Source organism: Macaca nemestrina, chromosome 17 (assembly GCF_043159975.1).
Source record: "Macaca nemestrina isolate mMacNem1 chromosome 17, mMacNem.hap1, whole genome shotgun sequence".
NCBI classification, from domain to species: domain Eukaryota; kingdom Metazoa; phylum Chordata; class Mammalia; order Primates; family Cercopithecidae; genus Macaca; species Macaca nemestrina.
The window spans coordinates 65,759,743-65,774,299 of record NC_092141.1 but is presented as its reverse complement, the minus strand read 5'-3'; the positions used below and the strand labels follow the sequence as shown (position 1 = coordinate 65,774,299).

Sequence of the window (14,557 nt, the reverse complement as noted above, 5' to 3'; positions counted from 1 at the left end):
GGGCACACATATTTAAAATCTGACTTGCTTTAACTGCCTTCTCAAGGTGCAGATTAGGGTGTACTATTTGATGGAGTATGGTATCACTGCTTTGTTTTGTTTTGTTTTGTTTTGTTTTTGTAGAGACAGAGTCTTGCTCTGTTGCCCAGGCTGGAGTGCAGTGGCACGATCTTGGCTCACTGCAACCTCCACCTCCCGGGTTCAAGCAGTTCTCCTGCCTCAGCCTCCCAAGTAGCTGGGACTACAGGCACACGCTGCTATGCCTGGCTAATTTCTTTTGTATTTTAGTAGAGACGGGGTTTCACTGTGTTGCTCAGGCTGGTCTCCAACTCCTGAGCTCAGGTAATCAGCCCATCTCAGCCTCCCAAAGTGCTAGGATTATAGGCGTGAGCCACCACAACGGGCCGGTATCACTGTTTTGATACACCTGTTGGTGCCTTTTTTTGAAATTAGTTGCTATCTTCAGGGACTTAGGGATGGGAGAGCCTTTTAGCTACCACTATCTTGTTTGGCTGCAGACCCAGTCAGCAGTTATTGAATGTTATTTCAGTCTGACAGCTGTTTGGTTTCTTCAGTGACTAAGTAATTTGGTACTTCCCAGTGTCAATTGTTGCCCAAGTTGTAGAAAGAAAGAAAGAAAGAAAAAAGGAAAGAAAGAAAGGAGGGAGGGAGACCATCCGAATCCCTGTCATCAGTTTAATAGCTCGAAATCAATGCAGAGTCTGTAGCGTGGTTTCCTTTGTTTACCGGAGAAGTTGGCATTGCCTTCAGGTCCTGGGTCTGCAACTAGTGATATGTCTGACTCGTATAAATGCTTGTAGGCACCGTCTGCCTGAATGTCTCATTTCCAGGGCTTCTTAGAAGTAGCAATAGCTTCTTTCACCTGTCTCTACCTAAGAAACCTGCAGATACCAAGCTCCTCGAGGCTGGAAAGGACATGTAGAAGAGTCTTGGCCTTGTGCCTCCTTTCCACCCATGAGGGGTAACTATAAATAGGAAATTATCCAAGTCCTTATTTCCTTCAGAGCACACAGAACCCTTTCCTTTTCCTTGCATTTCTCGGAGCAAATAGCATAAGCACCAAGCACATCATTGAGAGAAAGGAGGAAGGGCAGCACATTGTTAAAAAAATTTTTTTTAAAAAAAGAATGAAAGCTACAGTATAATCCAACTATTTAGTAAATTACAAATAGATTAATGTAGGCATTGAGTCCATTTCTGTTGGGCTGTTTCTTAAAATTTGCAGTGAGCACTAAAAAAATCACTTTAGTTGAAGAAAAAGTGGGATGTGTTGAGGCTGCATTTATACAGGCTCATGTGCATGTATGTATACAGATTATGTAATTTTTTTCCCCTAGGGACTCAATAGATCTTGATAATCCACAGGAGAACATTAAGGCCACCCAGCTCCTGGAGGGCCTGGTGCAGGAGCTGCAGAAGAAGGCGGAGCACCAGGTCGGGGAAGATGGGTTTTTACTGAAGATCAAGCTGGGGCACTACGCCACGCAGCTCCAGGTGGGTGTGGGCTCTGGGGTCACACTTAATTATCTTCCTTCAGGGGTCTTCTTCCTGTAGAGACTTTCTTTCTCTCCTTCAGTCCAGCATTGTTGAGTTATATGTACATGCATAAGGTTCTTGTCGTTTGGTTTTGGTCTTTTTTTTTTTTTCACTTTTTATTTGAGAATAATTTCAAACTTCCAGAAAGTTACAAGAATCATACAAAGATTCCCCACATATGCCCATATTCACCTATTGTTGACTTTTATGTTGTCATATACTCCTCGCTGTCTCTACACACACACGTTTTTCAGTCACTGGAGAGTAAGTTGCATACCTTGTATCCCTACACCAGTAAGTACCTCTGTGCATTTTCTTTTTTTTATTTTTATTTATTTATGTATTTATTTTTGAGACGGAGTCTTGCTCTGTCACCCAGGCTGGAGTGCAGTGGAGCGATCTCAGCTCACTGCAACCTCCGCCTCCTGGGTTCAAGCAATTCTCCTGCCTTAGCCTACCAAGTAGCTGGGATTACAGGCGCCCGCCACCATGCCTGGCAATTTTTTTTTTTTTTTTTTTTTGTATTTTTAGTAGAGACGGGGTTTTGCCATGTTGGCCACGATGGTCTTGAACTCCTGACCTCAGGTGATCCACACCTCAACCTCCCTACGTGTTGGGATTATAGGCATGTGCCACCATGCCCGGTCCCTCTGTGCATTGTCTTTTTTTTTTTTTTGAGGTGGAGTTTCACTCTTGTTGCCCAGGCTGGAGTGCAGTGGCGTAGTCTCGACTCACCGCAACCTCCGCCTCCCGGGTTGAAGTGATTCTCCTGCCTCAGCCTCCTGAGTAGCTGGGACTACAGGTGCACGCCACCACACCCATCTAATTTTTGTATTTTTAGTAGAGATGGGGTTTCTCCATGTTGGTCAGGCTGGTTTTGAACTCCCGACCTCAGGTGATCCGCCTGCCTTGGCCTCCCAAAGTGCTGGGATTACAGGCGTGAGCCACTTGCCCGGCCCCTCTGTGCATTTTCTAAGAATGAACCTTGTCTTGTGTTGTTATAATACACTGATCAACTCCACTAAATTTAGCATTGATATAATACTTTTAGGTACTCTTCTGGCAAACATGTCCTTTAGGGTATTTTCCCGCTGCAGCCAAGAATCCAGTCCAAGACCACATACTGCATCTAGTCATCATGCCTCTTGAATCTCCTTTAATCTGGAACCGTTTTGCAACCTTACTTTGTCTTTCATTGCATTGACATTTTAAAATAATTAATGTAGGCTGGGTGCAGTGGCTCACATCTGTAATCCCAGCACTTTGGGTGGCCGAGGCAGGCGAATCATCTGAGGTCAGGAGTTCAAGACCAGCCTGACCAACATGGTGAAACCCCGTCTCTACTAAAAATACAGAAATTAACTGGGTGCGGTGGTGGACACCTGTAATCTCAGCTACTCAGGAGGCTGAGGCAGGAGAATCGCTTAAACCTGGGAGGCGGAGGTTGCAGTGAGCCGAGACCGTGCCATTGCACTCCAGCCTGGGTGACAAGAGCGAAATTCCATCTCAAAAAATAATAATAATAATTCATGTACCCCCTGCTTTTTAAAGATAAAATGTTCCTCATTTGGGGTTTGTCTGATGTTTCCTCATGATTACGTTAACGTAGCACATCTCCGAGCCGACTTTTAAATATAGTTGACCCACGTCCGTGGGTTCTGCATCCTCCGATTCCACCAACCACAGCTCAGAAATAGGAAAAGAAAAAAAGTAACAATACAACGATTTAAAAAATACAAACAAAGATATGACAGAACAGCTATTTATATAGCATTTCCTTTGTGTTAGATAGTATAAGCAATCTATAGGTGGTTTAAAGTGTATGGGAGGATTGCATGGGTTCTATGCAAAATGATGCCATTTTATATAAGGAACTTGAGCATCTGCAGATTTTGGTATCCAAGAGGGTCCTGGAACCAGCCCCCACAGATACCAAGGGACAACTGTAGGTGACGCTGTGTCCTTCTCGGGTATCACATCCAGACGGGCAGTGTCCCTCGTCCCCTCATTGGTGGTAGTAGTTTTGATTGCCCAGTTGAGGGTGGTGTCCAGTGTCTCCTCTGGCGAGGCTTTTAAAACTTATTTATTCCATTTTTAAGAATGTTCCTGCCGGGCACGGTGGCTCACGCCTGTAATCCCAGCACTTTGGGAGGCCGAGGCGGGCGGATCACAAGGTCAGGAGATCGAGACCACGGTGAAACCCCGTCTCTACTAAAAATACAAAAAATTAGCCGGGCGCGGTTGTGGGCGCCTGTAGTCCCAGCTACTCGGGAGGCTGAGGCAGGAGAATGGCGTGAACCCGGGAGGCGGAGCTTGCAGTGAGCCGAGATCGCGCCACTGCACTCCAGCCTGGGCGACAGAGCGAGACTCCGTCTCAAAAAAAAAAAAAAAAGAATGTTCCTCAGATACTTTAGGCAAATTAAGATGCAAAAAATAAAACAGCACTTTGGGAGGCCAAGGCCGGTGGATACCTGAGGTCAGGAGTTTGAGACCAGCCTGGCCAACATGGTGAAACCCCATCTCTACTAAAAAGACAAAACTTAGCCAGGCATGGTGTCGGGCGCCTGTAATCCCAGCTACTTGGAAGGCTAAAGCAGGAGAATCGCTTGAACCCGGGAGGTAGACGTTGCAGTGGGCCGAGGCTGTGCCACTGCACTCCAGCCTGGGCAACAGAGTGAGACTCAGTCTCAAAAAAAAAAAAAGGAAAAAAGAAGTAAAACAGTCTTACCTTTTCACTGTAATTGGGTTTCCATGATGTGCCTTCTTATTCCTGTTGGTGTTGGAGGAACAGTGTCTCCTGTGATTCACGAGGTCCCTCAGGAGGCTCCCCATCCTGAGGCATGGTTAGGGCCCATAGTGTGGAATGGCACAAATTGATGTCTGCTGTTGGATTCTTTCAGAACACGTATGACCGCTGCCCCATGGAGCTGGTCCGCTGCATCCGCCATATATTGTACAATGAGCAGAGATTGGTCCGAGAAGCCAACAATGTGAGTGTCCCATATGTGTGGGGAGGGCAGTCGGGAAGTCTCTTCTTACCCACCTCCCTCTGGACCCACCTTTGTCAATGTGACTCAGGGTGCACTACTGGTGTCTCTTTAAAGAGAGCATCGTCCTAAGGGGCACAAAAGAAATAGGAGATGTGACTGACTGCAGCCCAGCACTTTGGCAGGCTGAGGCAGGCAGATTGCCTGAGCCCAGGAGTTCGAGAGCACCCTGGGTAACATAGTGAAACCTTGTCTCTACCAAAAATACAAAAAAAAAAAAAAATTAGCTGGGCACGGTGGTACATGCCTGTAGCCCTGACTGTTCGGAAAGCTGAAGTGGGAAGATCCCTTGAGCCCAGGGGGTAAAGGCTGCAGTGAGCCATGATCGCACCCCTGCACTCATGGGTGATGGAATGAGACCGTGTCTCAAAAAAAAGAGAAAAAGAAAAGAAATAGAAGATATGGTCTTTGATCTTAACTGATTTATAACCTTGATGAGATTGCAACCACAAAACAATATGAACAAGTGCAAAGTAATTTAACCTCAACTGAGTAATTTTTTAGTAAAGGCGTGCTCATATTCAGGTGAGAATACTTAGGAAAGACTTTTCCCTAGCCCTGAATCAGGCGTGGAAGGAGTGGTCTGACCAGGTCACTTACAGGGCTGGGTCCACAGAGACTTTGTTTATGCCTCCCCCATCACTTCATCCTGGGGTCTCCAGGATGCCTGTGAGAGGTCTGGCCTCTTCCATGGTGGAAGCAAATGATTCCATCATGAGAATATCTTGAGTGAGGACACAGATGATGTGTATTCACACGGCCCTGCTCCCCATGGCTTCCCTAATGCTTAATGCTGTCCTTGCATTGGGTCAATGAGTGGAAGAGGAATCACTCCACCTCCTCATTAGTAGGAAAACCCACGTGACACTGGAACAGGTTATGTTCTAGTCTCTCCAAAGGTAATTCAATGGACCCCGTTTAGGATACTCTGGTGGAGGTCAGATCTGAAATGGAAGCTTCTCCCATGCTTTGTGATCTGAACCGTGATCTGTCCGCTCCCCTGTTTCTCACTTTTCCCACTGCACCCTGTGTCTCACAGATGACGTTTGCTATTCCTCCCGACTCAAAATTTACCTTTTGGGGTCTTAGCCCAGTTGCAGGATCTGGCATAGGCTTTTCCTGGGGATTAAGGCCTCAGGCTTCCTCCCATTCCGACCACCTTGCACTGCCCCCCATCTGTTCCCAGGGTAGTTCTCCAGCTGGAAGCCTTGCTGACGCCATGTCCCAGAAACACCTCCAGATCAATCAGACGTTTGAGGAGCTGCGACTGGTCACGCAGGACACAGAGAATGAGCTGAAGAAGCTGCAGCAGACTCAGGAGTACTTCATCATCCAGTACCAGGAGAGCCTGAGGATCCAAGGTGAGGCGCAGTGGAGGCACAGTGTGCATCCTGAGGGTGGGCGTGGGGACTGGAAAGCAGCTCCAGTGGGGTTGGGAGAAAGCCCATTTTCTATTCGGAGGCAGCAACCTTTCTCTGAGTAGCAGGGATTTATTTGCATTGAAGACAGTACTGAGAGGATGAGATTTAGGAAGGGGAGATGGCAGGGCGCCTGCCCTTGAGTGCATGTCTCACTCAGGTCCCCACATCCAGGAAGCTTCTGAGCTGCCACAGAAGACATTTCCTCTTTTGAGAAGGAGCTCACAGTCTAAACAAACACTAGCAGGCAATACTTTTGTATATAGTAGACATATTATAAGTTGAGCGTTACTGAAATGATAAATAGAAATTATATAATTACATGTTTAAAAAATTTTCTGGCTGGGCACAGTGGTTCACGCCTGTAATCCCAGCACTTTGGGAGGGTGAGGCGGGTGGATCACCTGAGGTCAGGAGTTCGAGACCAGCCTGGCCAACATGGTGAAACCCCATCTCTACTAAAAATACAAAATTAGCTGGGCATGGTGGTGCATGCATGTAATCCCAGCTACTTGGGAGGCTGAGGCACGAGAATCTCTTGAACCTGGGAGGCGGAGGTTGCAGTGAGCGATGATATCACCATTGCACTCCAGCCTGGGTAAAAAGAGCAGAACTCTGTCTCAAAAAAAAAAAAAAAAATTATAAGCTGGGAGTGGTTTTGCACACCTGCAATCCTGGTGCTTTGGGAGGCCAAGGCAGGAGGATCACTTGAGGCCAGTAGTTTCAGACTAGCTTAAGCAACATAGTAAGACCCTATCTCTAAGGAGGAAAAGAAACCTTTCTAAGCAGGGACGTGTAAGTACTAAGGACCCGTATTTGTAGTAACTGATTTCTAATGTTCTGTGCAGTTATTCACAAAGGTCTTCCTGGAGCAGAGTACACTTAACGCTCCTTAGGTAGCCCTTATGGACAAAGCTCCCTTAGCCTGGTATAAATCCTGCTTAGTACTTAGAGCACAAAGAGCTTCAGTTTGTGGTGAGGCTGTGGAGCCCCACCAGCGCCCCCTCTTGACCCTGTAGCAATTTGGCAGTTTGAGCTTTAATAGTTTCCTCTCTATGCTTCCATGCCCAGCTCAGTCTCAGAGAAGCTTTGGCTCAACCACCCAGCCCCTCCAAACACACACACACACAGCACACATATACACCACACACACCACATACCACACACACAGACACACACAGCACACACACACCCCATACACAGACACACAGCACACACACACCACACACACACAGAGCACACTCACACTCCACAGACACACAGCATACACACACACTCACCACACATAGCACACACAGACACACCACGCACACAGACACACAGCACACACACACATAGCACATGCTCCTCTAATTCCATGTATGTAGGTTCCATCTTATGTCTATAGTGATATTATTTATTTACTCTTTCTCTTCTCCACTGGAACATAAATCTTGAAGAAGGGACTATATCTTTTATCTCTGTACCCTGAGGCCAGCACAATGCCTGAAACATAAGAGTTATTGAGTAAAGGTTGAAAGGATGATTCTAGCATGTCTTCCTTTTATCTGAACCCATCCTAGACTGGCCCCAGAAGAAGGGCAGCTCCTTCTGAGAATGGAAACAGAAGATTTGGGGCTGTTATTCCTACCCAAGTCCTTAGACTGTCGACAGTATTTCTGATCCCATGCCTGACTTTTCTGCTTCCTGTGTGTGGTGGTGGATTAGGTTTGGATCCATCATGCAGTGTCTTCTCAGTCCCATTTGTCAAGTTCACTCAGCAGAAACACAGACTGTTGATCCGCTTTTGCCAGGGAAGGCTCAGCTACCTCCAGTGGAGTAGGGAAATTGCTTCCTGTCTCCCTGGTCTCCTTCCCAAAAGCTTCTGCAAATTTCCAGGAGAGACCTAAGTGGGTCCCTTGCATAGGAAGGCTGGGCCCAGGTGTTGGGATCACCACCACCCTCCCTGTGGCTGGGCAGGATTCCCGTGGTAGCCGTGCAGACGCCTCGGATCTGTCCGTGCCTGGATGATCCTCTTCCTGCTCGATACCTGCAGTGAGATTGGAGCCATATTTCTGAGTTCTAGCTCTGGGCTGTTCGTGGCTACATAGAGTTGCTTTTGTCTGTCCCAGCTTGTGCATCCCATGGGACAGGGCTGGGGTCAGGGTGACATGACCCTCAGGGGCCAGCCAGGAGCTCGACTGAGACATGCTGATGCGCACATCTTCTGACTCAGCTCAAGCAAGGATGCTGGGCTGTTGAGAAGGAGATGGGAAGGGATTAATAGTCCCAGTGTGGTGGAGAGGGGCTGTTGTTGGGAGGGTGGGGTGGGTCTGCTAGTTGTGGCTGTAACTGTGGACATGTCTAGTTTCTTAGGCTGGGTTATTGATACACAGGTGCTCCTGTGTTCCATGTTCCCTGTGTCTTACCTATTTCATAGTAATTTTTAAAAGGTAGTGAGGCCTGACTTACTCCCTGTCCCACCATCAATGACTCCTCACAGATGGTGTGGAGAAAAGCCACCTCCCTCCGGCCTCCCTTTCCTGAGAGAATCTTGGTGGCTCTGCATCCCCAGTGGCCCTGGACATGCTCTCCTCTGCTGTCTGTCTGTCTGTCTCCCCTGGTTGGTCGGCTGGGCTCACAGTGAGCCAACCTGGACAAACATGCTGGGCCCCTTCCGGCCCCTCGAGAATCTCATCCTCCCCTGAGGGCGGACTGCTGTGCTCAGGGACGAGACAGAGCTGCCGGGGCCGGGGGCCCCTGAGGAGGCCTTGCTGCGGGAGGGATGGGGCCGAGCAACTGCTTGTCTTGTCACCTCTTCTCTCTGTCCTGTTCCCCATTAACCAAGAAGGACGAACCTCACACAGAGCTCACCCATGCCAGGAAGCTTTCTGGCATCTTCCATGTCCTCATGTATTTAATCTTCAAGCGCCCCACTGAGGCAGGTACTGAGATTCTCCTGTTTACACGTGGGGGAGCCGAAGCACAGAAAGGAAAGTGATTTGCCCAGGTTCACCCACAGTCAAGGGCACGGGCACACTTGCACCCCAGACAGCCTAGACCAATGCCGGGCTGTGAGAAGAGGGCTGGCAGCTCTGTGCGGCAGGTGGGCAGCAGACAGGCGGGCCTCTTCCCCAGCTGCCCCAGCACCCGTGTGCCCCCAGAGGGGACGCTCAGAGTCAGGAGGCCAGGGAGCAGGGCCCAGAGGCACCTCCTGAGGCGCCCGTTCATCTTGCCCCCGCTGTCTGTCAGGAACTCCGACTTGCCCTTGATGCAGTATCTGAGCCTGGGAGGGTCTTGCTCCAGAACGGGTGAGTGCGCTTCCCTGGGCCTCCTGTTGGACACTGGGAGGTGACGGTCATGGTTTCCTATCCCTTCCTCTAGCTCAGTTTGGCCCACTGGCCCAGCTGAGCCCCCAGGAGCGTCTGAGCCGGGAGACAGCCCTCCAGCAGAAGCAGGTGTCCCTGGAGGCGTGGCTGCAGCGCGAGGCACAGACGCTGCAGCAGTACCGCGTGGTGAGTGGGGTCCTGGCCTTCTCCTGGGCGTGGGTGCCATGAAGTCAGTCTCTGGGGACCTGAGGGAGGGCTGGGGCCCGGATGAGAGCAGAACCTGGGAGGGCAGGAGGCATATTTTTCTGGGAGCCATGCAAGGCAGAGCAGCTTGGGGAGAGGAAATGGCCTGGGCCCTGCTCTGCCATTTCCCAGCGAGGCCCTGCAGTGTTCTCTGGGAGGCCAGAAGGGGCTGCTGTCCTCCCTTCCCTCAGGAGCTGGCCGAGAAGCACCAGAAGACCCTGCAGCTGCTGCGGAAGCAACAGACCATCATCCTAGATGACGAGCTGATCCAGTGGAAGCGGCGGCAGCAGCTGGCCGGGAACGGCGGGCCCCCCGAGGGCAGCCTGGACGTGCTACAGTCCTGGTAATGGTGTGGGGCGGCCAGAGGGCAGGGCAGGAGGGGCTGGTGGGGACCCTGGCTGCTTCTGCCTCCTGTGCTGGCTCCTGCAGCAGGCGCCCTCCATCCTGGGACAGCTCTAGTTTCTCCAGGGGGCCTGGTTCCTGAATCAGACTTTGGTCCCCCATCCTGTGCACCTCCCCCAGGAAGGGGGCTGCTGTCCTGGGGGTGGGAGAGAGCTCGGGGGTGTGGGGTGATGCTCGGGCTGTTTGGGCCTAGTCAGGGTCGCCCCTCCTGTGTACATTTCTAATTCTGGGAGGCAGGGAGCTCTGCTCTTCCCATGGGTGGGAGGTGTGGTGAAAGCACAGAGCCTTCCTGCGGGAGGGGGAGCTGTGTCTTGGGGCCTGGCGTCTGTGCGAAGAAGCCATTGTCCTCCTGTTGGCCTTGGGGCTCCCGTGCAGGTGTGAGAAGTTGGCCGAGATCATCTGGCAGAACCGGCAGCAGATCCGTAGGGCTGAGCACCTCTGCCAGCAGCTGCCCATCCCTGGCCCAGTGGAGGAGATGCTGGCTGAGGTCAACGCCACCATCACGGACATCATCTCAGCCCTGGTGACCAGGTGACTGCTACCTGTTGGCCATGCCCAGGAGCTTGGGGCAGCTCCAGACTGCGTGTAGGGGGCCGCAGGTGCCTTCCAGACCAGCAGATTCGCTTTGTGCCTCTCATCCCTCCCCACTCCGTCTCCAGTTGCTGTGGCTGCTGGGTGCCGCCCTTGCCCGGTTTCTCCTGTGGACACTGCAAGAGATGCCCTTGGGCCGCAGCCCATGCCAGCTGCTGTGTTATGTCACTCCCCTCTCCATCCTTTCCCTGGACTCTCATGGCTTCCCCAGGAACAGAGGCTGTGCCCGTGCTTTTCACCTCCTGAGCCCCGCGGGAGGCAGACCCACCCCCACCACAGGAGGACTGAGAGCCCTTTCCCCTGCGCCAACCCCTCATCGTACGTCTGTCCCTGTGTCCCCTGCAGCACATTCATCATTGAGAAGCAGCCTCCTCAGGTCCTGAAGACCCAGACCAAGTTTGCAGCCACCGTGCGCCTGCTGGTGGGCGGGAAGCTGAACGTGCACATGAACCCGCCCCAGGTGAAGGCCACCATCATCAGTGAGCAGCAGGCCAAGTCTCTGCTCAAGAACGAGAACACCCGCAAGTAATTGTGCAGCTTCTTCTCATTCCCTGCTACTTGCCTCATGTCCTGGCAACAGGAAAAAAAAGAATTCTGCCTCCTGTGTCAGATCCCTGTTTGCCCTTCTGGCCTCTTCTGGGCATCAGCAAAGGAATATAAGGAAGTTCTTGGGTCTGGCACAGTGGCTCACACCTGTAATCCCAGCACTTTAGGAGGCTGAGGCAGACAGATCACCTGAGGTCAGGAGTTCAAGACCAGCCTGACCAACATGGTGAAACCCCATCTCTACTAAAAATACAAAAAATTAGTCGGGCATGGTGGTGGGCGCCTGTAGTCCCAGCTACTCGAGAGACTGAGGCAGGAGAATCCCTTGAACCTGGGAGGCAGAGATTGCAGTGAGCCGAGATCACACCATTGTACTCCAGCCTGGGAAACAAGAGCAAAACTCTGTCTCAAAAAAAAGAAAAAAAAAAAAGAAAAAAGAAAAGAAAAGTTCTCCTAGGAACTGTTTTCTGTGAAGATAGTTTGATCTTGTTTCATTTTGTAGAGATACGTCCGAGAACCTTACATGTATATGTTATATAGCTAACATTTCCTCTAAATGACGTACATTTTTAGCAAACTTCTCTATTTCCTGCTACCCCAAATTATATTATTGACTCCGCATGTCCTGAGACCCTGGCATGGGTTTGGAGCTGGTCTCTCTCTGATTTGCAGTGATTACAGTGGCGAGATCTTGAACAACTGCTGTGTCATGGAGTACCACCAAGCCACAGGCACTCTTAGTGCCCACTTCAGGAATATGGTGAGGGTGGAAGAAGAGGAAGAATGAATTTTTCCCTGTTCTTTGAGGAGAACAACTTTCATCTGATGTTTCATCTTGTATTTCTCCTTTGCAGTCCCTGAAACGAATTAAGAGATCAGACCGTCGTGGGGCAGAGTCAGTGACAGAAGAAAAATTTACAATCCTGTTTGAATCCCAGTTCAGTGTTGGTGGAAATGAGCTGGTTTTTCAAGTCAAGGTAAAGCCTTCCCTAAGCTCTGCGTGTGCATGTGCGCACGCGCGCGCGTGTGTGTGTATGTGGTGTACTTTATGTTACAAAATAATTTTTTTTTATCACATAGCATCTTCTTTTTGCCTATTGGTAAACTGAAAACAGACCGACCTCACCCTGAGAACTGTATCACTTAGATTCTCTTAAGATATGAACAAAGCCTGAGCACAGTGGCTCATGCCTGTAATCCCAGCACTTTGGAAGGCTGAGGCAGGCAGGTCACTTGAGGTCAGGAGTTCAAGACCAGCCTGGCTAACACAGTGAAACCCCATCTCTACTAAACAGTACAAAAATTAGCCAGGCTTGGTGGCACATGCCTGTAATCCCAGCTACTCAGGAGAATCACTTGAACCTGGGAGGCTGAGGTTGCAATGAACCGAGATTGTGCCACTGCACTCCAGCCTGGGCAAAAGAGTGAGACCCTGTCTTTAAAAAAAAAAAAAAAAAGACACGAACAAACAAGGCCCAGTGCAGTGGCTCACATCTGTAATCCTAACACTTTGGGAGGCCAAGGCAGGAGTTTTGCTTGAGTTCAGGAATTCCAGACCAGCCTGGGCAACATAGTGAGACCCCATCTCAACAAAAATAAATAAATAAATAAATAAAATAAAAAATAGGCCAGGCATGGTGGCTCAAACCTGTAATCCCAGCACTTTGGGAGGCTGAGGCGGGTGGATCACGAGGTCAGGGGTTTGAGACCAGCCTGGCCAACATGGTGAAACCCCGTCTCTACAAAAAATACAAAAATAGCTGGGTGTGGTGGTATGTGCCTGTAATCCTAGCTACTGTGGAGGCTGAGGCAGGAGAATCACTTGAACCTGGGAAGCAGAGGTTGCAGTGAGCCTAGATTGCGCCATTGCACTCCAACCTGGGTGACAGGGCAAGACTCCGTCTCAAAAAAATAAAAATAGCCGGGCGCGGTGGCTCACGCCTGTAATCCCAGCACTTTGGGAGGCCGAGACGGGCGGATCACGAGGTCAGGAGATCGAGACCATCCTGGCTAACACGGTGAAACCCCGTCTCTACTAAAAAATACAAAAAACTAGCCGGGCGAGGTGGCGGGCGCCTATAGTCCCAGCTACTCGGGAGGCTGAGGCAGGAGAATGGCGTGAACCCGGGAGGCGGAGCTTGCAGTGAGCTGAGATCCGGCCACCGCACTCCAGCCTGGGTGACAGAGCGAGACTCCATCTCAAAAAAAATAAAAATAAAAATAAAAATAAAAATAAAAATAAAAATAAAAAATAAAACATGAACAAACAATAATGAACTGAACTAGCTGGAGAGAGAGACTACAAAATGGATTATGAGAAGCATTACTCGGGATGAATTTGAGTAAAAATTGTGGTAAGTTTTAAATTTGTTATTTGTATTTTTTCCCAGAAATGTCTCCAATAGTCTCTTCTCTCTCCTGTTCTCCATGTAACTTTGAGAAACTTTATCCTTCAGAAATATCTAAGCAACATTGCTTGTAAAATATTTAAAATTTCTAAGATTGTGCCAGTGTGAAAAGTCATATTATTCCTGGGGCCATTTAGATTCTGTGTGTGAGAGGAACATTAACTGAAACTTGGAAAATAAAAGCGTTGTGATAATAAGAAAAAAAAAAGCAGGGAAGGAGAAGAACTTGAGGCTCGTGGGCGCTCAGCCTTCTCTTGTGTCTTTTTAGACCCTGTCCCTGCCAGTGGTGGTGATCGTTCATGGCAGCCAGGACAACAATGCAACGGCCACCGTTCTCTGGGACAATGCTTTTGCAGAGCCTGTGAGTGGATTCCTCGGGCATATGGGTCCCCAAATCAATGCCAGTGTCATGAGTGTCATTCACGTATTATCCCTTTAAAAAGCATAGGAAAAGGCCGGGCACAGTGACTCACACCTGTAATCCCAACACTTTGGGAGGCCGAGGCGGGTGGATCACCTGAGATCAGGAGTTCGAGACCAGCCTGGCCGACATGGCAAAACCCTATTTCTATTAAAAAATACCAAAAAATTAGCTGGGCGTCATGGCACACACCTGTAATCCCAGCTACTTGGGAGGCTGAGGCACAAGAATCACTTGAACCCGAGCAGCAGAGATTTCAGTGAACCAAGATCACACCACTGTACTCCAGCCTGGGTGACAGAGCAAGACTGCATCTCAATTAAACAACCCAAAAAAAAAAAAAAAAAAAGGATAGGAAAAAAGACACTGTTTTCTTTAGTGGGAGGCAGAATAGAAAGAATGTGGAAAGTGGAAAGAACATGGGCTTGACGTCGGGCCAGGGTTTGAACTGAGACTCCACCATTTCCTCACTCCATGAACACACGGGCCGTTCACTTTACCTCTCTGAGCCTGAGCTTCCAGCAGGTGTCTGCAGCACAGGGATACTCTTGCTCCACAGCATTGTTAGGAAGATTAAATTAGATAACATAGAAAATGCTTGCCACACAGTCAGTAC

At 49.6% G+C, this 14,557-nt stretch overlaps 1 protein-coding gene across 3 annotated transcripts in view; it reads left to right on the top strand.

The window, feature by feature from the left end:
• LOC105472124 (signal transducer and activator of transcription 5B) overlaps window positions 1-14,557 on the top strand; it is a 91,170-nt gene that overhangs the window by 60,496 nt on the left and 16,117 nt on the right. For 2 of the 3 annotated variants that reach the window (XM_071083170.1, XM_071083169.1), the window contains exons 3-12: window positions 1,359-1,515; window positions 4,458-4,547; window positions 5,791-5,965; window positions 9,386-9,516; window positions 9,765-9,916; window positions 10,351-10,506; window positions 10,912-11,091; window positions 11,785-11,872; window positions 11,967-12,089; window positions 13,789-13,881. In XM_071083170.1, coding sequence (XP_070939271.1) covers window positions 1,359-1,515; window positions 4,458-4,547; window positions 5,791-5,965; window positions 9,386-9,516; window positions 9,765-9,916; window positions 10,351-10,506; window positions 10,912-11,091; window positions 11,785-11,872; window positions 11,967-12,089; window positions 13,789-13,881 — 1,345 coding nt within the window. The remainder of the gene's footprint in view (window positions 1-1,358; window positions 1,516-4,457; window positions 4,548-5,790; window positions 5,966-9,385; window positions 9,517-9,764; window positions 9,917-10,350; window positions 10,507-10,911; window positions 11,092-11,784; window positions 11,873-11,966; window positions 12,090-13,788; window positions 13,882-14,557) is intronic. The other variant, XM_071083171.1, reaches the window with a different exon arrangement.